The sequence below is a fragment of the Calidris pugnax genome, unplaced genomic scaffold, assembly GCF_001431845.1.
Source record: "Calidris pugnax isolate Ruff unplaced genomic scaffold, ASM143184v1 scaffold31, whole genome shotgun sequence".
Taxonomy (NCBI): Eukaryota; Metazoa; Chordata; class Aves; order Charadriiformes; family Scolopacidae; genus Calidris; species Calidris pugnax.
The window spans coordinates 8739483-8764037 of record NW_015090786.1 but is presented as its reverse complement, the minus strand read 5'-3'; the positions used below and the strand labels follow the sequence as shown (position 1 = coordinate 8764037).

Here is a 24555-nt window from a genome sequence, read left to right as displayed (position 1 = left end):
GCCTTCCTCACAGTGTCTCCCCTGGCAGGGCAGATACTTAACTACAGCTAGCACCTAAAGCTAGATGATATTTAAACTGCTATTTGATAACACTTCCAGAGCAGACCCGGTACAATTTGTTCAATAAGAAGTATCAGGTTTTAAAGAACATAAGTGAAAGTAAATTACGTTGTTAAGAATTCAGATTGCTTTTAAAAAACATACAACCATATGCTTGATGGCAAACCTGTCACACCCACCAGCATGGACTCTGCCTGCCTTGTGCTGCAATACGAAAAGTCTGCAGTCACATTTGGCCTTGCAAAAGGAAAAAAAAACCTTCCCTTTATCAAGAAAAAGCAGAGAAGCACTAGGCAAAATTGGGGTCTGACCTAAAACTTTACTGTGTAGTCAAGAAATAAAAAATAAGAAGTCTGGTTTATGAATTTTTGAAGCAAAATTCACATTAAGATAGTATGGGGCATAGATATGATTGTTTCTTGAGAAAACTATAGATACACAAGGTTACCCAGCTGTGCAGCCGTGAAACATTTTTTTTCTTGATTAAATAAGGAACTATGGCAACCAAAGGTACTATGGCCTCCCATATGCTGTAATAATGAGACATAATGAAGGGTCTTCTGGGAACTCTCCCACAACTGTTAAAATTTTATAGCATCAAAAGTGGGAATTAATTTTGAAAAAGAGAGAATTCTATTTAATATTTGATGTGCATTAGTTCTTTTTCCCTTTATAATGAAACAATCTCCTCTAAACATCCACATTCTTTATGTTTAAAAAAATTCAACTGCTCCTGCTGAATCAACTCTCAAGGGAGAAAAAGATAATAATATCGCATATGAACTTCACAGTATTTGCTTAGTATATCCTATTTGCGGATATCATCTTATTTGAATAATCATGTGTTTGCAATTTTCCAGCACCTGATGAAAAACTGACCTGTCATCAGAGCAAATTTCCTTCAAAACTCACATGTGACTGTTATCTACACCTTGTGTTATTAAGAATATCAATTTTTTTGACACCCCTTCTACTAGTTATCTACATATAAACTTATACATATAAGAGGGCTCATCTCGGTCCATGGTGAGGTCATGCTACTTTTCTTTTCTGTAAAAAGTGACTCGAAATAATTGTCTGATAAATCTGCCAATTCTTTGTCCAGCTGTCATTTCAAGGGACAAGTTTCCTACTGAATCCTTTGTTCTCTGGGAGGGCAGGCAGTCCCGGCTGAAGCACTAATTGCTTGTAAACCCAGAGAAGAGGCTAAATTCCACTGCAGCTGGGATATATCTGGATTGAACAGAGGCCCCACCCTTGAACAAATAATCCCCATGGAGAAATTATTGCTGAAACATCAAGGGTGAAGAAATACAAAGAAGGTAGTAACACCAGGGGTTTTATCCCTTTACACCGACAATACTGCCTTCATTCCTAAGAGCAGTGGAATAGCAGATGGGGTGACCACCACCGTACAGCTAGGTTGGGCTAACCCTTTAAAATCAAAATTGCAATTAAAAGATACACAGAGATGACAACTGTAACTGCAGACTTTCATAAACTTTTTCTTCACTTATAGCAACTCTGAGATTGGCAGCTGTCTTTCATTCGCTTGAATAATGAATTCATTTGGCTCGACAAATTAGTGCCTCTTCAGATCACTTTTTCCCTTCGTCCCAGTAAAAACTGGTTGAAAGGAAGGAGAAGGGGCACTACCTGCATTTAGGGGCAGATGGTAGAATTCGAGATGAAAGGGACTGGTGACTAAAGCTGGGATCAGGATAGGGCATAAGAGTGAAGCTGGCAGTGAAAGGGCACAGGCACGCGAATTCAGAGAGAATCCGGGAAATTGGCCTGGAACTAAAACTGAACCATTTCCCACTAAAGAACAGCGAGGCTGGAGCAGAGAGAGACCGTGACGAGCTAGACACGGAGACTGCTTTTGAGAAGTGAACATTAGGGTAAGAAGTTAGAAAGGGGAGGCTTGCTCCCCGCACCCGAAATGTTTGAGAACAGGGTCTCACATTACAATCTGCCCAGCAGCAGAGGAAGTTATCACTCATCTCTTCCCCTTCGCACTTGTTTCCACACCCATCACTCCTCTCTCAGTCAGCTTTCTGCTCCTTCATCATGTCAAAGCAAACTTTTTTAAGACCACAGTGTGAAATTCCCTAAGTAAAAACCCTCCCTCAAACCAACCCCTCTTTAACACGTAAATTTAGGCCAACATATTTTTGAGGGGATGCGATTAAGGGAGCAGTAAACTATAAAACGCAGTTAGTGGGACTGGGAACAAGAAGTAGAGAAGGTGGTGGGTATCTCTAGGTGAATTTCAGTCTGACAGTTCATAATGATGCATTACATCCTGAGTAATGTAATGTACAAGTTCCAGTTTGCAGAACTGCTTGGAATTTACCAGACCTACTTTTTGAAATGTAAGGATTTCCATTTCTTTACAGAAATTAGTCTCCTGTTGCATAGAATTGTGACCTTAATTTCTCCTTTTCCTTTCTTTTGGTAAAGATAATACCATTGTTTTGGGGAACACAAATATATTACCTATGAAATCTTTAACTTTCTTATGATGTCGTATACCAATGATGAGAACCATAACAAATACCGGTTTGCAGACCAGACCTTAAGTACACAAAAAGCTGAAATACGATTTATGCTTGGAACAAAGAGGATGACTGAGATGAGGTTCCAGCTGGAAAAACAGTGCAATTGTACAGTTAGAGGCAATATCATAACACATATATGCATACAGACTGTGAGCCTGGAGGCAACTTAACTTTTGGCACTTCCTAACTTTAAGTACTTGGGTTTGCACCTTAATAACATTCTTTAAACATCATGTGTGCATAATACAGTCATAGATCACTCATCCAAGACATAATTGATTTAATCGTCCACATTTGTGAATGATTTGTGAAGCTTCCATGAGTTTGCTAAGTTGCAGCCCTGCCCAATAAAAATTAAAACAGATGCCTCTCTGTAGCCCAGAGAAGCAAGCTGATAAAGTAAAAGGAACAGACTGAACTGTAACAGTAGAAGTGTGACAAAAAATATTTTGTTCTTTGCTACTGTATATGTAGCCAAAACTACAACACTACAGATCTGTCAGTCCAAATGGCAAAAATAAGATTCTAAATTTTAAAAAGATAAATCAAGTTCAAGAGAAACTTGAATGATAAACCCTACAAGTTACAAGGCATTTACATAAGAATAAGGAAAAAAAATTAAATAAGGCAACTTCATATATAAGAAAAAACCCAACTATTTTACACATTATTATAAGGTAACTTTTTAAATGGGAGAATCACTGAAATTCTTCTGCTGTTGGAAGAGGCTAGATTTGGTAGAAAATAAAATTAGATAGTTTCTTCATCCAGAAGACTTTTTGTCATCAAAAGATATTAAAATCCTTTGTTATTAATACTATACAAATTCAAAATAAAAGTAAACAGCACTTCTGTGACTTAATATAGAAAAGCCCCAAATAAAAACAGTGAATCACTGCTTATTGAGAATGACTAATGCTAGTAGCCTCAAATACATCCCATTTTCCCTATATTCAATTTTATCTCCATTAGTGTAATACTGGTTATCTAGCAGTATCTTATTTCCAGTTGGAGGTTCTTCTGCCATTCCTTTAGAGAATTTGCTGTATCACCAATTAAGGCCTAATTGTCAGAAAGTTACTCTCAGTAGAGTATGTTTTCTCTATGTCCAAATACCATCCTGTTTCTAGCCATGAAACTGCTACTAAAATTAAAATTCCTCGTCAAAATCCCTGTTTGCAAAACTGATATAGGCATTATGAAACCCCAGTGAGTTACGCTTTGCCTTCAGAGAGCTGATTTTTGCTCTTTTCTATTTGGACCTTTTGCAAAACATACGGTTTGTCTCATTTTCCCAACTGTAAAATGGAGAAAAACATTACTTCTCTGTTTACAGAGCAATTAGGATAAATGCACCAAAGGTCTGTGGAGCATTTAGATTCTGTGATAATAATGCTCATACGGATGAGACTCATCGAGTGTTTTCCTTCATAGCAAAGCCATCTTCAGGAGTTCCTGTCCTCAGTTACTTTGCACCTGCGTTTACTGTTCCCCCACTACAATTGATTTTAAAAATGAAGTCTAAATTGAATGTAGAAAGTCATTCAGGCTAAACCTGGAGCTCTAGAAAGGGTGGGGAGCTTTTTTATTTGTTTCTTAAATCAGGGGCTGTCTACTTTATAGTTTGCCGTACGGCATTAGAATGAAAACTAGCAACTGGAAGCTGCATTACCATCCAATATTATCCGTTAGAAAAGATGAGCAACTGCAGAGACAGACTTGTACATGCAGGTTTTCCACTAATGTCTCTTAAAAATCAGTTGCACTTATGTAATAGTTTTAATGCTTCGTTACCAATCACCACATTTTATTTTGGTTTTTTTTTATTATGCCAAAAGTTCATTCCACTTTATACTATCTGTCTGAGAGACGGTTCTCAAAACTGGAAGGAAAAGAACTGGAAAGATAGGCACATGGAAAACAAAGAAAGACAGATCCTTCCAAGACTCTACCATCTTGCCAGCTGCTCTGCTGGAGATTTTCTTGGCTTTTGAAAAGCTGCATGTTATTATCTGTAAGCATTTTGCACAGAACAAAGGAACTTTGGAAAAATGTGATCAGCAAAGAGCGACTCACAAATGAGTAGTGAAGCTCTGTGGAAAGAGCAGAAAATTTTAAATAGAAGGTGAGAGGTGAATGCCAGCCTGATTTCATAATCCTTCATTCTATGCGGCAAGAACAGAGTTGTAAACTCTTTCTATAATATCAGTAATTTCGATACTTGCTTTTTGCTTGCCTCTATAGTTTAATCTTGGGTTTTATTCAAGATTTGCTTGGAAAATATAGTGACTAAGAAGTAATTGCTTTAAGAAACTACTGTAAAGTCTTTCCGTTATGGGAGGTGGGGCGTTAAGGACGATGACAACCTCTAATCTCTGACCTTTGGGGAATGAGAGTTTTCATGCCCAAGTCCCTCAGCAGACATAGTTACTGCTATTTTCTCCGTCCTTCTGGGGAGGTGCTGGCCTTATGCAATGGCCATATTTTCCTTTTATTAGACACACACGCAGTTTAGAAAGAATAACCAACAACGGTCAGCAAATAGTTGTTGCCATTTTTCTATGCCATTTTTCCATGCCTTGCTGCTCACACCTGTATACACATTTGATGTAGAAAGTAACGAGCTTGGGGCTTAAGAGATACTTTTAAGGAACTCTCTACTGATTAAGGTCTTTGTTTTGTGTTTAGGCATAGCAGCGGGAAAGCTTCATTAAATGGGCTGGATATTCAAAAGGGCCTCTATATCTACCATCACCCCTTTATTTCATTTGTTCTATTTCTTAATATCAGCTGTAAAAATAAATAAATGTGTTAAATTGCATTTTGCCTTTTCCTTCTACTGAATATTCAGTACTTCTGTTACAGGTCCAGGAAAATAGCTGTAGACCTTAAACCTGAAAAACAGATTTAAAAACACCACCACCCCTGTTTGAGCCTAACAAAACATGTCTTTTCTGCAGCGCTCGCTTCATTCTTACCTCAGCAAAAGGGACACTGTCGAGATTGTTGGGTGTGAAACTGAACAACTTTGACAGGTGTCCCAATTTACAGATTTTTCTTTTAGGAAACCAACCAAATGCTTAATTTTAAAAACTGTCTTCTGTAGACTGGCAAATACATACCCTCGGATGTCTGACTTACTATATTCTCATTGTAGCAGGCACCCACACGAGTCACTTCCTGCACTCACAGTCTGTTTTCATCCTGAGAGCTGTACTCTTCACCTTCAACTACAGGGGGAGAGTCTCAACAGAAGCATCTTAAGATGCCTGAGCAGCACCTTGCTAAATGAAAAAATAATTGTATTTTCTGCATACAAGACATACATGTGAGACATATACATATTTGTCTATATACAGAAAAAGTGTTTGTTTTTAAAGCATATGTCCAATTCATGTAACAAACATACCATGAATTGCCTTATGCATCATGTGATAACGGTGGATTAGGGAAAGTTTGTGATCTCTCATCCTCATTTGCAGCTCTGTCCCAAAACATGAAACAAAAAGGAAAAAAGAAAGAAATACATTCCTTACATAACTGCCTGCCTTTTCAGCTTGGATTTTTATCAAGAGCACCTTAAATTTTCAATGACCATGAACTAAAGGTCTTTCCCAGTCTAACAAAATTAATGCTATATTTTTATTTATGCACATGCATAAGTATACACACACAATCTAAGTCTGACTTTCTGAAAAGACTGCAAGATTCAATCACAAAAACATAGAGTGATGTGTATATATATAAGTATGTATATATGAAAGCTATATATATATATGGCAGAAACCGTATATGTTCATTTTTTAGTTGTGGGTAACACTAATTGCCTCATAACGAAATTAAACAACATGAGGGGAATCAGTGTAACAATCCATCTGAGTAAGAAAAAGGCCTCAATTAAGCAGGAGCTCAGAGTGTTGTGGATTCAGCGCTCAGTAACTGATGAGTAAAAAATAAAACATCACCTTCTAATGCCTAATTAAGTCAACACAGCAGCAATATGAAAAGGCTGAGGACAGCAATGAGTAAGTATGCATGGACACACTAAATTTTAGATTACTTTCATGACAGAAACATACCAGTCGTGTTCCTACACCACTGGCTGCAATGGGAGCACCACTTAAAAAGGATCACAGGCTAAACATGGATTTTTAAAAAGTCAGTGTTCGGGAAGTCATTTATATGCATCAACAAGTATATGTACATGTTTGAAACTTAACACCTGATCACATACCTGTGTCAGTTTCTGTAAATAGCAGAACATAATTTATTATTTTTTTTAAGTAACTGCTGGGAAAGTGTAATTAACAGGATACAATTAGGCAACAACTAAGAAATACTTAAAATCAATCCAGAGACTTCCTGTTTATGATTATTACCCATAAGAATTTATAAAATTAATAGAGAAAGGAAGTTAGCATCCTATCTAGTCAAAGAGCAAAATATGGATCATATTTGAACAAACAAACAACAAAAAAACCCAAAGCACACAAACTCCAATAATTCTAGACAGTAGAGCATACATTTTAAATACAGTCATGGCAGTTTTTGGTTATGGGTCTTTTGACATAAGCTGTGCTGATTTATTTATAGAGTTACCATCACTATATCTCTAGATGCACTACAAAATGAGAAAACCCACTAATTTTAATTAAAGCTGAACTAAAACTCACATGGAAATATCCACTGCATTAACAGAAGGCAAAAAGCAAACATACATACACAGATTGAAGAAAAAAAAGAAAAAAACAGATCAAGAATAACTGACCTGTAAAGAAAGACTTTGCTTACATAGGAAGTTTGAATAAATTTTATAAAAGCAGTTAAATTACAGAGAAATCTATTTGCTTTGATCTAATGCAACAAAAAGATCATAAATAATAACAAGATTTTGGGCTGAACCAAACACCTTGAAAGGGTTACAGTCTAGCCTGAGCTACTTGGCTACCAATGGAACTAGTATTGCAGCTGTACTGAAAGAAATACATAAATGCATAAATATTAAACTTTTAATTGGCTGATGTACTGTCACAGTGGGGGAACTGGTGGATGCAGCCCTCTCAAACCCACTCTATTTACAGAGATGAAAAAGAACAGCATGCAAATAGTAAAAAGAGATAAAACACTTTAACAACCCTACAGAATTGCAGCAGCAATCTTCTAGCAGAAAGGGATTAATTAGCAACAAAGGCAAACGGCCATTTGCCTTAAATTATCAGTTCTTCTACATGATCATTATTCGCTAGGAAAATCTTTGTACCTTCATAGCCATTATCTAAATACCTAAGATATGATGACGCAGTGTACAAAGCAACTGAAAGCTTTTGAAGCTAGAAGCTAGTTGAAATCCCAGATGAAGCACATTTGTTCCATGAAGCCATTTGTTGCAAGCACACCCCAATCTGACAAACGCATTTGACATGATACAAGAAAATGCCAACAGACTGACATAAAAAAATACAAAATAATAATGCTTATTTTCTTGATGAAAGAATCCTGTCACTGCTCCTTTCCCAAACTCTTTCTTCTCCTCTCAAGGGATGCATTCATGTTTTGCGCACGTCATGCACAAATTTGAACTTTGGATTTAAACCCTTGCTTCACTTGCATTTAAATTATGTAAATATCAAGCCCAAGCCCTGTGAAATCCAAAATAGAGAGCATCTCATCCTGGTTCAGGATAAAACAGGCTTGTCTTCTTCCTGTTACACACTTTGAATGGGCTAGCACAGGGACAGTCTAATATTTGAAGTATTCTCCTTTTACATTGTTACGGGGTGCTTTGCAAGTTGTCTCATTCCTGCCTCCAATTTTCTCTTGTACAACTTGCACTTCTCAGGACCACAAAAACTCGTTTGCCATAATAAGCTGATGTCAAGTCACTATTCAGACAGTGCAAACCTCCCTTTTTTTGGTAGAGATTTACCTATCAGAAGGTGGCTGCAAGTGGTTAGTAGCGAATCTAAGTCACAGTCATGAGAATAAAAACTTTATCCCTGGCCAAGGGGAGGGATCTCAAGAAAAGATATTTGTGTCAGCTGTTCCTTCCTGCCACTGCTGACAGGATAGTCACTGGCTTTTTGAACTCATTAGCCTGCAGTTAATTGACAAATAGACGGGGTGGCTGGCAAACACCAGTGACTTTGCACCACCAGCAAAGTCCTATATCCTATATTTCTATAGCATTAGCAGCAGACAAGATGGTTGTGCTACACTCTTGCTATACCCATGTCTGAAGACGAACATCTCCACCATTAATTTGGACCCAAGTGGTACAATCCAGATGCTCAAACGCAGGTACCTGGTGGTACCTCAGCTGCCCCAAACCGAGTGATGTACGTGACTGTCCAGTTTCACACTGGAAAGGTGCAGAACCCCACCCAGCCCTGTGTCCTATCTGCCAGATCCACAACGCTACCCCAGACAGCCCATTGGGCTGATGTGACACTAGATGGCTGTAGGTGAGCGCAGCTGCTCCCGTTTTGAGATGACACACTGACCCTCACACAAAGTCCATCTCCTCCCTCATGTGATCCTGTGCCCAGGCTCGGCAAAAGGCTCCAGCCGCTGAATAGCTCATTACATAAACCCATGTTCCAGGACAGACATCAGTCTGTGGTAATTTCTTTCTAGCAGAAGAAAACACGCTTTTTTTTGTCACGATTATAATTTAACACAGAGGTAAAGGCAAACAAAGGTGTAGAACAAACCCACCTTTCAAAATGGAGCCTACCCCATAATGTGCAGAGAAAGCCAGTTCCCTGCTGTGATCATGAACACAATACAAGTTCCCCATGCCATAACAGTTGCTTAAAATGACATGCCTACAAACCGTATCTTGGCAGACTGGAGAGGTAAGTCTGGTCTACATTTAAGATATGCTAACATACTTATGGCTATATAGGAATTCATTTTTTCCATGCCAGCAAAAGCCCTAGAAAAGATATAGTTACACTGGCCAAAAAAGAGAGAGACGGAGAGAAACAGAAAAGCAGACAGACCTTTTGGGGCAACCAGCTTAAACCAGGTCCAAACAATGCCTCCAAAAAACTGTGAATGTAACCTGCCTTCTCTCAAAGTTTTTAAAGACAAAATTACAATTTTCAAGTGCAGAGCTAAGAAAAATTATGTTCATAACAGGACACACTTAATGATGATGTCTCCTTCCCCAATTCCAGCATAGGCAAAAAAATCCTATGAAGCAAAAAAAAAATAAAAATCCCTACTTTGCTATTTTAAATATACCCTCAATTTAAGGTCAAAGAAAGCAAGCAAGACAATCCAGAAATCAGCATGCAACAAGAACTTGAATACAATCAGCAAATGAAATAAAGGAAAAATTAATCCTAAGGAAAACAATTGAAAATGAGGTGGGGCTAATGGGGCACAACCCCCCCAAAATCCCACAGATTATCTAAAACCGTAAGGGGGAGGAGAAATCTCAGCTCTTGCTCACTTTGCTTTAACAAAGTGCCTGAAATCACACACTTTCATTCTTTGACACAGCTGTAAAAGAATGTAAAGAAAAAAAACTGCCACACAAACTAGGGCCTTTTGATTCCTCAACAGTCAAAACTTCACGATACATTTTTAAAAGGGGTCACGTTCTCAAAATATCAAATGTTTTTTCCTCACTCCTGCCAAATGCAGGCAATTTTCTTAATAATTTTCACCTTTGCACTGTTGAACATAATAGGACAAATAATACATGATGCACAAATAAGTCATAATGCTCTGTGCAAGTTAATAGGAGCAGTGAGAAGCTGAATGTGTGATAAATCTAGAGCTGAAAGTGAAATATGTCTCCTAATTAAAAATCAATTATTAAAAACAGTAAAGAATGAAAAGAAAAAAGGTTCACTCACCAGATTCATAATGAAATCCTGGAAACTTCAGAGTTATTTGAAAAGCAGAAAGAAACATCTTCAACATCTATATTTAACTAAAGATTCTTCTGAGAGTCTATTGTGGGTTTCTCGATTTTATGATTAAACAGTTCTGTGAAAAATAGTTTCTGGTGTCTTTTGTGCTTTTATCTCTTCATTCCAAATGGTCATGAAACTGAATAGACAGCATTTAAATGGGGAATGCAAGAACAAATCATTATTCCGGCTCTGAGAAATCAAAGTACACGGGTGCACTGATGTGGCTCTGAGGTGACGCAGGGATGATCAGCAGCCGCCTAAAACCACCAGCACCTGAACTTACATCCAAGTGTGCTATGTTTATTGATATGTTGCCCGTTGGGTTCCTCAACAGTTAAGGATGATGGTTTTAACATACATACTGAGTAATTGACAAACATTAGATCAGGGTGTTCAAATAACTATTTCCAACTAATTTGTGTTCAATTCTGGAAAGATTTCAAACATCAAACAGCTCAAAAGCAGCTTAAAAATCACAAAACCTGTTGCATGAGCTTGGACAAGTGGAAATTTCTGGTTCTCATTTTCTGTAAGACTAAGATACGTATTCATACCCCCAGCAGTGACAGACAGATTAAATTAACGAGCCTTACTTAAGAGATCTGAATCCCATTATTGGAGAAACTACACCAGTATTATGCATTGTCATAAATATTCAGAATCTGCAATCAAAAGGAGGCTTTGGTGTTTACGTATATAATAAAGTTTTAATAATTCACTAGCAATATTTCACATGGAGTGCCATCTCAAATGGCGGCAATGGAGTGCCGCCATTTCCCTCTAGAAAAAGGAAAAAAAGAATATCCAGAATTTAAAATCCGAACTCCTTCAACTGGAAACGAAATTATCATTTCGACAGAGAAATGCATGTTGTCAGTAACAAGTCAATTTTCCAAGAGGTAGGGGCTTTGGGTTTTGTCTGCTTCTGGAGGCGCGGGTGGGTCAACCAGGGGCACCTCCATCTTGTGCTCCCCTGAGCAAGCTCCAGCTCTCAGACCCCGTGCATTTTCCCTCCTCCAAAAGGGCACGGGCAACCCACACACGCAAGGCCAGAGCCACAGACAGCCCACGGCGGCTGCCCAAACTCAGGGGCACTTTGACAAAGAAATTCTCAAAATTTTTCCTCAGAAGACTTGGAAAATCTAAGTGAGTGCACTGTGAGGAGGCGTCGGCCACCCTACCCTGGAGGGTACCTCCAGAGTACAAACACAGCCCCTCAACCATCAAACTCTAAGCCATAAAATAGTCAAATTTGGTATTTTACCTACATCGCAAGCAAGGGGGCATGTTCTTATCCTTCCACCGGAGATTAAAGGATCTGGTATTGTGTTTCGCAGGGTTTTGGCCTGGGGCGGGGTTGGAGGGAGCGCTGCAGGGTCTCTCTGTGAGAGGACCCAAGGGACCCGCCATGTGCCGAAACTCAACCTGCTGCAGGTGCTTCCCGACCCCGCTGAGGAAAATTGTTTCAGAAATGGAGGTATGAGCCCAAAAAGACACCAAGGAAGGAGGAGGGAAGGGAGATGCAGGAGAGAAGGCGCAGCAGCCCGCTACCCCAGCCTCCTCTGCCCCCACTGCCTCAGCCTGTGCTGAGGCAGGGGGAAACCAGGAAGTTGGGGGGGGGAGAGGGCTGAGGTGCTTTTAACTGCCAATAAATTTAATTTGATTGAAACTCCCCCATTTCGAACACATAAAATACAGGAAAAATCCTCACTTGACTGGTGGCGTGGGCTCATCCCATCTGCCACAGAGGGAGGGCCATGTTATCTAGTGCCACGCTGAACGGACATCAGCTTTTGAAGTATGGTCCAGCTGAATAAATACCACGGAAAGTCAATAGCCAAATCCTTTCAGCAACACCAGTGCTCTGGGAACCTGATTGGAATTTGAACATTTGCATTGATTTATTTTATTATTTTTTTTTTGAGGCTGCCAGCTGAGAGCAAGCGCTGGAGAGGAGGTACATGGATGGCTCTGCAGGAGCATGAATGGCTAGCGAAGGATTACCTTTTAAAGGATTATCTTTTAAACAAAGAAAAATTTGCTATACTGCAAACAACTAACTTGAATCAAAAGAAACAGATTAATCCAACAGGATTACCAGGTAAGGCTTCCTTGTACTTTAACGTCCAGACACACATCTGAGAAACATTAACTGTTTTATTTAGACGCCTGGGTGCAGTTGTCCAGCACCTTTTCCTGGTCCAGAAATAAGAGAGGCCCACTCAGTTAAGGCTGTTAAAACAAACGCTTTGAGGACTTGTCCTCAAGCCTCAAAAGCAACAGGGATCTTCTGTCTTTTTACAGAGCCCTTTCCTTTAACCTTGCATATGTAAGCTCTGATCATCGAGTCCTTTTAACTCCAGCCAGGAAGGAAGATTAGTCCCTGCCCGTACCGCTCCCGCACTGTGAAATTTCCAGAACTGAGCTCTTTTGCTTCCCTCTGGGAGGCAGAAAACTGAGATCAAGCTCTTCATGTTTTTTTTTTTTTTTCCTGAATTGTTAACACTCATGTAAGCTCTTACAGCCGCAGTACTGCAGTACTACAAACAGCAAAATAGAATTGATCTACAGCACCCATATATTTGGAAACAATACCCGCTACGCGGGCCTCTCCGTCTCACTAATACCCATGTTGAGGGGTAGCATCTCTTACACGCACCAAAGATTTGTATTGAAAGCTACTTGAGTATTCCAGCAAATAGAATGGGGTAAGCAACCAAGTTTAAAAAACAAAAGTGCAAATAAATCATTCATTTAGTAAAATGAGTTCTTACCATGTTTTAATCACTTAACGTTTTTAAAAAAACCTGTTTATTTAGCATGCATTCAAGGTTTTCTTGAAGTAATCCTTAATACTTAAACACTACATAAGGCAGTTCAATTCCTTTACGTTTCAGTTAGCCCCATATACAGGTCAGCCCTACTCTAATCCAGAGGGGAACACAGATTCGGCAGCAGTCACACACCTTGCCTCTTGATGGTAGGAAACATTATTGACTTTAGTGAGTTTTCCCATCTAATAATTTTACTTTTCTACCTTTTGAACTTATCATACATTGTTTTATAATCAACTAAACACAACATTTTCTCAGCATATACGGCACATTTATTCAAGAATAAATAGAGCATTAAGCAAAGACTCACCTCCTCCACCTCCAAGAAGGCTGGAATTGGCTGCAAGAAGAACAGAAAAAAGAACTGTTAGCATTGAGCTTCCTAAACATAGATGGAACCAAAATAGAAGATGTTTCACAAGTTGTTTCAGTAACTTTTCTACTCTCCATTTATCCAAAAACATTTACTGCAAAACCAATCACTTATGTAAATCATAATTGCAATCTTTACCTTTGCAGTATTTTGCAATATCTTTAAACATGTAGTCTAATAAATAAAACAGTAATACAATTACTGAAGCCTAATGTGCTGAATAGCTTATGAAATTACAATCTTGATTTTATAATTCTATAAACCACATTCCTTTTTGATTAACAAATGAGGTAAAAATCCTTCATTTTAAAGAAACTTAAATAGACTTTGATGCAACTTTTGATTAGCTCTTCTTTTTTTCTATGACATGGGACCTTTGAGAATGATGATGAGAAACCTTGGCCCCATTGATATCAAAGGATGTTTTACCATTGTATGCAATTAAGTTGGGATTTCACTCAGTGCGCCTAATTACCTCTGTACTGTAACCATCCAGCTACCCATGCCAGAAATGGATAAATCACTTATAGAAAGCAATTTTCAGAGTATGGTGATACAAGATGGTCCTTTGAATTAAGCTAGCACAATTGGAGCCATGCCAAACATTTTCCTTTCACTGCCCAGGGAAAAACAGAAGGAAAGCCTAGGCTTCTAAACCTGCCTTGAGTAAAGTATTCACCCTTCAGATGTGTGGGAGACAAATCCCTGTCCTATCATAATATAGATAAAACATAGTATAAAACCAAGAGTATAAGGGATGGACACAGGTATTTCTTATTGCTTGCTGATGAGTGAAGGAGAAGCAAGACATCAAACCATTTCCTGCTCCAGGACAAGGGTAGATGGCAAGATACACAGAATAAATGAGGTATTTTCCAGTATCCAAACTTTCTTCTGTTACATGTTATTGTTTCTATTATTTCCCTCTGCTTCCTAAACAGAAGACAGTAAACAACAAATTCCCCGGCTGCTGTTTTTTTCTATCACTTTCTTGAGACTTTGAGAAAAAATCAACAGTTACCTTTTTCAGATATTCTACAAACATCTTCGCCTTAACATCCCCTTTCAGCTCAACCATTTGCAGCCAGCTTTTCCTGACAGTGAAACTGTCTTCATCGAAAAGCTAGATTTTCAATCAAAGTATCATTTGCAAAATCTCTAACTTTGAGAGCAACACATACCATTAATACTATTGTCTTATAGTGACTCAAGAAGTAGCTCTAGATTATTCAATATGCAATGCTCTTTGAAGAAATAAATATGCAGCTTTATATCTAGCATAGCTGACAAAATCAAATCAAAATAAACAGTAAATGACAGGGACAGTTATCCATCACCTAGATGGATGTTTTTGTGCATCTTTCTGGTCCAAGTCTGGGTCTAAAACTCTGGAAGATTAGATAGAGGAAAATGTGGTATATAATCTTTTTTTCTAAAACAAACCCATTTGTAGCCAATTTCAAAGAAGTGTCTGACTTCCTTTTTGCTGGCTGGAGTCTTCCTTCAGATGCTACTCAGAAAACAGCTGAAAACTATCCACTACTTTTGGTTCAGATTTCTGACAGATTGCTTAGGTGGACTGGCTCATGGAGAGATATGCAAGTGGCAGAACGGTGTGGCTAGGAAAGGGAAGATGGGGCAACACGTTTGGAGAAGACAGTGCAAATCCTCCCTTTTGGCTGTCACATACTGTTATGTTAGCTCAAGATCCTTAAAACTTTCATCTGTCTATATCCCATGAATCAAGTATGCTGCTAGGACATCACTGTCACAGTTACTTTGCTTTTACATAGCATAACAAGACGGCTTTAGACTCTGGGCTATATCCTCTATAAAGTGCTAGCAGGGAACAAATATTGCCATATATAAATTGCCTTTGAAAAGATATAATGATAGCAATAATAAATGTGTGCAGACTTACTGCAAAGAGTGCCACTGAACTTCAATCCTTCTATATCTACCTGCTCTTGTCCTCACTGAAATTCACTATTAAATAAAGACACAAGTTAAAAACAGCCCCACGTATTTCCACAGCAGCTTCCAAAGGACTCCTGTAACAGGTAACATCACCTTCCCCGCAGTAAAGTGATTAGATCTGAGACAAAATTCAGCATATTTCATATCAGAAGAAAATAAAAATAACGAAGTGTCATCTACTGCCATAAGTCTGCTATTCAAGATTTTTCTCTTTTTTTGGCACTGTAGAATGCACCTACAATTACCATTCTAGTTCTTGAATGAGTCAGATTCTAGGATTTCAGTTATTATGTTTGAGAGACTTAAGAGACACAGCTAAGACCTGCTATACCTCACTTTAACCAAAGTTTCCACTGCTAAAAAAGTTTCTTCTGATACCCAGCCAACATCCTCATTGCAAACCCTCATTTGCTGGCTTCTCAGAGAATTATGTTTCTCTCATTAACTTTTTCTGACAATGTTCATCTTTCCAATAACTTTCTAAAATTTGTTAATAACGTGCAGTATAACTCAGCATCACACACTTCTCTATAGGAACAGCAAAAGCAGTTTAAGCAGATTTTTGGCTGCAATGCACCTATTACAGCTATTGAAATTGCAGTAATAATTCATAGGCCTTTTTTTTTTATGCTTGACTATTAGGAGGGAAATCAAACCATTTTCCTATGACGACAAGAAAGAACATGGCTGAATTATATTTACAGCCCCCTTTCCAGAAAGATAATATGTCACTCAAAAAGCAAGAACGTTTTTATTTTCAGATTTTTCAGACTGAAAGGTTGAATAAAATATAACTCTCTTTCCATCTTTGGGAAAGCCTTACCACTAAAGAAGTAACTTGTCACTTAGCACCTGAAGAACACTTTTCCCCAGCCAGAGCTGGGGATTTTCAGGCAGATTCAGGGAGCAGATCAGCACAGCCCCATGGCTGTAATCACATCCTGTAATGCTGGAGCCAGTATTGCCTCTCCTCCCAGTCCCCTGGGGGTTAATCTACAGCTGCATTTTGTCCATCGGTGCTCCCAGATGACCAAATCTTGCAAAACACTTTGAAAGAGGCTCCTGCTGTAGAGGTTCAGCTATGGGTAGGTGTGAGCAACCAGTGGTGGGACCCTGTGAGCTTTCAGCCTGCAGCCTTGGTGCAGACCAAACTGCTCCCCGGGTTGCACCATGACACTGTGTGCATGTACAACTGCCCCCCTGCCCCGACTCAGGGGCTGCCCAGCCTCAGGCAGTACCCATTACAACATCTGTAGGCAACTGGTAAATCCACCTTGACTAACCTTTTGTCCTCATTTCCCTATTCCAGAGCTGCACAAGATTCTCAAGTCATAGGAGACTTGGGGTGAGAGGAAAGAGGAAGACTGAATTGCTACCAAGTTACCAGGGCAAAGAACAGTTAAAGAAAACAAACAAACAAACATAAGAGAGGCTCCAAAGAAATGTGAGGTAAAGACTTCTTGCACTTCATTTAATTTCCCACCCTTTCAAGTCAACCTGCCCAACCTTTCTCAAATTGCCTCCTTACAACCTGCAGTCAGCAATAGATTCCTGGGCATTAATTCTGAAAATCTACTCACAATGCAAACCTTGAAACATGTACTTATTTATACTAAGAGGAGTCATGCCACAGAGTGGTCAAGCAGCCGGCAGACTACGTACTTCCTTGTCAGACTGAAATGTAACACACATTGAAAAAGCCCCATCCAAAACATCTCACTTGGTGATGACCCCCAAGAAGCAGCAGAGGGGAGAGCTCATCTAATTTTAAATATTTTTACCCGCACCAGTAACATAGGCTTCAATAAAAAAAAATAATAATAAAAAACCCCAGCCATATTTGGGGACCAGTTCCTGTGGCGTATTTTAAATAGCAGCTTCAGGATGAGAGAAATCACAGCACAGGAGATGCTGCACATCACCACTACTTTAAAAGGAGTCTTGAACTTTGCATTGTGAGACACAGATCTCACCTTCACAGTCGGCCTCACAGTTTGCCTACAGCAAAGAGAAATACATCCAGACGTAGCAGTATGGCTTTTAGCCCCTTAGTTCTAGATTTCTTTTTATTAGATACATTAGAAGCAATAGCAGTAAAAAATGTTTCTGCAAAGTTCAGGCTCATCTCTAAGAAAAGATCCACTCTCAAAAAAAATCCACTTAAAAGAAAAAACAGTCTCTAATCACCAAGTATAACGATTTAGCGCTTAATGAGATGTTTATGATCCCAGATTCAACTAGAAATTCAGTACTTCAAATGACTTGGCACCTCAATGGACTAGACTTTGCTGCTTTTTAACACAGAGTAGCAGCACCAGGACAGCGCTGCTGAACAAACTCCATCAACGCTGCTCTGGTCTACCATGAAAACTCCACTCTTGTTCTAAGAAACAAAATTTCTTCCAAAACAATTCTGCGGGAAGAAAGGAAAAAAAGAAAAGGAAAGGAAAGAAAAATAAAAGACCTGGAAGGAAAAAAATTTATAGCAAGCTTAGTTTCTCGTTATGGAATACCCACAATGAAATCTCAGGTTACCAAAATGTACAAATTTGAATAATGAGTATAACAGCATATTTGACAAATAAGAACTGGACGTGAATGTTTTAAATCTCAGCCTTCTTAATGACTTAAGTCATATAGCTTTCCAACACTTTTTTGACTGGATAAGCAGACCAGAAACTCTGCACAGGTCTTAACATTTTCCTCAATGTTCTCTTTACAACAGCATCCTTGCCAAGAAGTAGGATTATTTGAAATTTTGCAGAAAGCAAATAAATGCTGAAGAAGTTCACCTCCAATGAAACTGAAAATCTTTCTGTGCTGTAAGCCTAAAGGTATAAAAAGTGAAAAAGGATGTATGCATGGGTTGCTTAAACAGACATCTGCAGACAGAGAATTATTTTTTCTGCTGTCAATTCTGTGGAATTTAGAAAATAGGAAAGATGCGAATACCAATTTTTGTGATGTCTCTGGAGATAACATGCTTTTAGCTTTGTTAACAACATAGCTGAATAACTCTGGTTACTTTTTGTTGGCATATACTCATCTGACAACATTTTAAAAACGTAAATTCTTCTGGGAGCATGTCTTTGTCAAGTATTAATGGCACTAGTAACTTAAATTGACATCTATGTCATGCAGCCATGCATCTGTCAGTATAATAAAAATATACTTTTAAAAGATTACTTGATATTGTCTGACTTTGGCAGCAGATGTTTGAGCTTATTTTGATGTAAAAAAGATTAAATATTTTTGTCAATACTTTCTAATTGTGAAATTTATTCAAGACGACATCTTTATAACTGGCAGTGTTGTAAGATGCAAGACATTCTATTGCCTCAGACACCATTTTTATTCATCAATAAAACATCGTAACAGGCAGCTGGTGAGCAGAGTACCAGTAATTTATGGAACAGGAAGCTACATTTCTTCTACGTGTTTTGTGAGACATCCTTACCTGTCACTGCATTTTGTTTGATCTTTTCTCAAGAAAGCAGAGAGAACAAAGAAGAGTGAGCTAACAACTGCACCTTGTGCATTCAATCATTTTTAACACGAGATGTGCCTCGGTGCCTTAAACTAAAAAGCTTTAGGCTTAAAGATCATGAAGTAATTTCAAAGTATATATAGTAAATAAAATGCAGCCGTGTACAGTATACTACAGTAAAGTCACCACTATAATTAACTTTACTCAAAATACTTCCTTGCACACAAAGCCACAGCAATCCAGAGAGGTAAAATAACATTATAATAACAGACTGGGCCAGATTTGCAAAGTTATGTAAGTGCCTAATGGTGCAAAGCAGAGACTACTGGAAATTAGAAAACCACCCAGCCTACAAAATAAGATCGACTTGAAACGTTTAGGCATATCAATAAGCACAGCTATTAGCATCTTCAGATGCCTAGATGCCTTCTGTAAACACAGCCTTCAGATACTCACTCAATATGGAGGGTGTGATGATAACCTGCCTGCAGCCATGTACCAGAAACAGCTCCCTAATATGAGCAGCAGCAATTTACTCAACTGTTTTCAACAGGGCAGAAGATTTCTACAAACAAGTTGCTTCTCTCTATACCTGGAAAGGGCTTTTGCCCCTCTGGGCTAACATCAGGGGGCTGGACTGGGATTGACTCCCGTGGCTCCCATACAGGCTGGAGCCTCAGGCAGACGCTGCACCCCGAGTGCAAGGGCCCTGGGCTGCTTCCCGTGGAGCCACAGCTCCTTGGAGCAATCCCTGCATCGGCCAAAGGCCCGACCTCCACCTGCTCCTCTCCTGAAGGCTCCTAAGATGCTTCTGAGTTTAGCCCAATAGTCTTGGTGATCAAGAGCACACATTCTCGATACATGTTTGGAGACCTGGGCTTCCGGGTATCTTCTCCTTTTTTGCCCATAAAAAAATTCTCTAAATAGAAGTGAACATCTACCCAGCCTTATTTTATTGCTAGTAAAAAGTACTAACTTCAAGCTCTCTTTCTAAAAAGCCAAGATGTCCAGAAGCATGACCTAATGAGTCAAAAAAACCACAGCTTAAGAAGTTTCCTTCATCTTTGACATCAAAACAGATGATGTTGAAGACAAAAGAAAGAGACTGAATTTTCCATGCCTTATTTTTTTTCCCAGATACTGAAAGTGCGCATTACAAATTTGTCCTGCTTTAAAGACAAATAAAATCTAACAGAAGGCTTTGTGCAATGAAAAGTGCAAGTTTGTATTTGAAATTAATAAAATGGCTTTGTGGTTTACTTGTCATACAACCTGTGCTATTCTATTTCCCCCTCACAAATTCTGTATAGAGAACAAATTGTTAAAACTAAGTCTTGCCATCTTTGCAAATAAAGTAGTCATTAACTCCAATTTCAAGCTTGTAAAGGGTATTTCAGAGGTAGATTAAGAGGAAAAAAAATAATCAGCATACTAGTAAGTGCTCTGGAGTTGATCCTGTCAAGGAAATTGCCTTTACAACATTCTGAATTCAATAAGGAAACAATAACTGTCATAACTTTTCAGTTATTTTTCTTCTAATACATTACCAACTCAATATATAATGTGCATTTATGCAAGAAAGCTATTTTTAAATTTATGCATTACACCCATTAAGCTTAATCAGTCATATGCAAAGCATCTCTGAAATCTGATATGAAGAGTAGGAAAAACAAACCAGCACCAAGCCCACAAATCCCAACGTAGGCAAGGCAGCAGTCAGCAGCAGTATAGAAATAAGCATACAGCTATGGGTCTGACATTTAAAATTTAGAGTACATTGGAGGCATACCTTCAAAGTAGAAGGAGCAAAATGACAGGTTTTTACCTTACAGTGAAATACACTAATTGCTTTAATGCAGAGTGAGAGAAAATTAACAGAAATTGAAGCTGGCTAACACATACTGAGAAAAAAGCAGGAGAGAAGGCGCTTGGCCTAGAGTACTTCCTAAATGCTGCTGTATAAACTTCCATATGGACTGAAGATTAGGCTCCAACTTTAAAAGGAGCCTAAACTTCACAGTAGCCTGAGGACTCCAAATCACTGCAATTGCTTCTTGGCGGGGAGGTCAGTCAACCGCAGCAAAAGAAATAACTTAGAAGAATATCCAAAAAACCAGATGAACTTGTCTTTAAGAATAGTATTCATCAGGAGATCTTCAGTTCCAAACACAACTCCACAAAACATTTCCAGGTGAAATCCCACAAAAACAGCAGTTCACACATTCATACCCCTGAAATTGACACCCTTCATACCCATCCACCAGTATTATCTTCAGCCAGACAGAAACACCTCTTCCAAATCAAAGGAGAGAAAGCCATGCAAAAGGAAAAGGTTTCCCGCCAGCGCCTTGTGAGGGACAGTGAGAAGAACCTGTTTGATGGGGCTGGTCTCATCCTTGGGAGGGAGAAGACGACAGACTTGTTGAATCAGAAGCTGCAGTTTGAAGGGACAGAGCTAGAAAGGGCTAAAACTGGAACGTCCATCATGACGTTTTACGTGAGCCCCCTTTGCAGAAGGCACGCTCATTTTTCACGTTTCTCTCAATTTTTCTGGCAAACATGAGAAAGGCGCAAAGCAGGAATAATTTCATTCTAGAACCCAGATTGATGAATTGTCATACACACGCTACCAGATGCTAAAGGGAAAGCTATGAATTAAGATTTCATCCATTTTGTGTGTCAATTTGTGGTTTGCTCAACCACTTAAAGTTGCCCTCTAGATCATCAAGGTATTTTAAAATATAGCCAAGCTGAAATGTAAAGCAACAGGAACTTATTCCAGGGCAGAATAATGAGGAAAAAAATATTCAGGTCTACTACAGCCAATTCTTCATCTCATAATTTGGGCCATTTGTGTGGTTAGTAAATGTAACATTAAAGGGAATCAAAGTGCTGCAGTATATAATTAATCCATTTAAGTAGAGTCATCATCAATATTTAACAGCCTACGCAAAACAGAGTAAGAGGTAGTCCTAGGTTCTACCTGTACAATTAGAAAAGCAGTTTTGGTAGTAACTATTTCAAAATAATTAGTGAAATTTATATAATTCACGCATCTTTCCAGTATCTCAAAGGTACTGGAACATGTTATCAGGGAAACAGAAAAAAAAATAGAGTGAAGTTCTTTGTGTTTTCTTTGCTTTTGTCTTTTCAAATTTACAATCCGCCCTGAACCTCCCAAACTCTACTTGTACACAAGAACACTGGGCGAGTTTTTTTCTTTTTTTTTTTTTTTAAACAGTGGTGTGGTACTTACAGTGTAACTACTCACAAGATCTCATTTCAATTTCCTTCACTAGGAAATAGTTGCATAATACTTTGTTTCAAAAAGGAAAAATTTTGAATGAGGCCACGAAATCAAAAAGAAATCAGAAGGTGATAAAAACTAACATATTTCAGTCTTGAAACATTAATATTCAACATTCAGGCTTCAAAACATTAAAAGACCCCTAAGTTGCTATAAAATCAAAGGCCACTGCTGAATAGCAGCGACCTGGGGCCTTGTCCTGGCAGCAACACCGTGTGTTTTTCCCCAAGGTAAGAAGAGGAGGAAGAGGTACCCTGTGGTGCAGGCACCCCCCGTGGGGCTTCCCATTTACTCCAAGGCAGTCGAAGCAAGGTCAGCCCTGGCTACAGCTGTAGGGGTTGGCCTCAGCGGGCGTGTTTTGAAATAATAAGTGCCCACACCACTGGCTTTTTCTTAGGGTATTAATACTCACAAACAATATTCAGTTTAAAAAAACCCCTTGCCCTACCAAAACAGCCCTGCACTTCTTTTCCAGCTATGCAGACAAGACTTCACTTGCAAATTTTGCCGCAAAGTTAGAGGAAGGCAAGGTGTTATTGCACTGTTTTTGCAAGAGCAGCCTGGAAGGAAGATTTTGACAATGAATTACAAGCTCCTGCAAGCAACTAGCGCAGACATGTAGGATTTGAAGAGCCTGCAAGTAAAGCACTGAAGTAAGGTCTACTTTAAAATATATCCAACTGTGCGAATGTAACACGCTCTGCATATGAACGCGTTGTGTAACCTCTCTAATGATCCTGTCTTTATATAGCCTGAAATTAGAAGCAGCTCCCACTGTGGTCAGTGTGAGCCACATTACAGAAGAAACAGAATATTTTACTGTACTTTTTCTGTTTTCAAACATAGACCCAAACTGTTGCTATAGGGCTAAATATTTGTATAACAACGGTCATGTATTCCTTTGTAAGGGAAAGTGGAACATAATAACCTGGGTATTTCAGTCAAACCAGGAATAACACATTACAGTAAATTATAGGCTGGACATCTTACACTGTCCCTAAGAATATTGTCTCAAATCTTTCTGTATAGTGTTGTCAAATATACTATCCATACTTTATCTTGACTGATTGTTTCAAAAGGTTACCATCTGTAAGCTAAAAAAAAAATTATCCTTAGAATATCAGAAAAGATATTAAGAATAAAGTGTAGCCATCAACTTAGTCTATCAGAGAAGTCAGAAATTGCCCCTTTTGTGATAAGTCAGCTTAGTCAGAGAGAGATTATCCTCTACATTTTACTGTTTCTGGAACATACAATGCATGATATGTCTTAAAATGAAGAAACATAATATAAGGTTTGAAAAAATACAGGAAAAATAAATATTTTTACTGTTAGCTTACCATTTTCACATGCCCTGAAAATTCTACTCAGGAACTTTAAAGAAAAGGGGGATTGCAAGTAATCAAAATGATGCGAAGGCCTGTAGATATTTTCAAAGGCGTGACAAAGCCAAGAGCCCAGATGAAATCCCTGGCAATGACAGAATTTCAGATTGTGTGGGACAATTCTTTGTTCCTGTCAGGTTGTTGAGAGTTTCTCATCTTTCCTCGCTGCAGACCCTCACGTTTCATGATTTATCTCAGGTTGGAGCCGTTACTGCTCAGTTACCTGCCTACCAAAAATTGCCCTGCACTGTATTTGCCCCTGTATTGGCTGCGTACCTGCTCCTTGGGTGCCCCATGGCTGCCTGAGAAGCAAAGCAAGGAGTCAGTTTTATTATACTCTCAAGATACCTCTTTAACGCTAAGATTACAGGCACTTCTTAATGATGACAGAGATTAAAGCTATTATTAAAAAAAAAAAGTAGTAAATAGGCACTGTTGTTATAAGACTGTGCATTCAAGGAGATAATATCTGGCAGAAGCAGTATTAAGGCTTTGATGAAATATTTATTGAGGTTAGGCTGGACAAGAATCTTTCATTTTCTCTGAAGCACAACAGGAGGGTCGGCTGCCTGCCCCGTCGCACGCCGATAATGCCATGCAGAAAGAGAGATCCCCAAGCTGCAACACCTAATCAACAACTTCATCC

General features: G+C 38.8%; 1 protein-coding gene across 5 annotated transcripts in view; it reads right to left on the bottom strand.

Annotated features, from left to right (window-relative positions):
- Positions 1 to 24555, bottom strand: part of MACROD2 (MACRO domain containing 2) — an 897605-nt gene that overhangs the window by 691663 nt on the left and 181387 nt on the right. For all 5 annotated transcript variants that reach the window (XM_014966420.1, XM_014966421.1, XM_014966424.1 and 2 more), the window contains exon 4: positions 13691 to 13720. In XM_014966420.1, coding sequence (XP_014821906.1) covers positions 13691 to 13720 — 30 coding nt within the window. The remainder of the gene's footprint in view (positions 1 to 13690; positions 13721 to 24555) is intronic.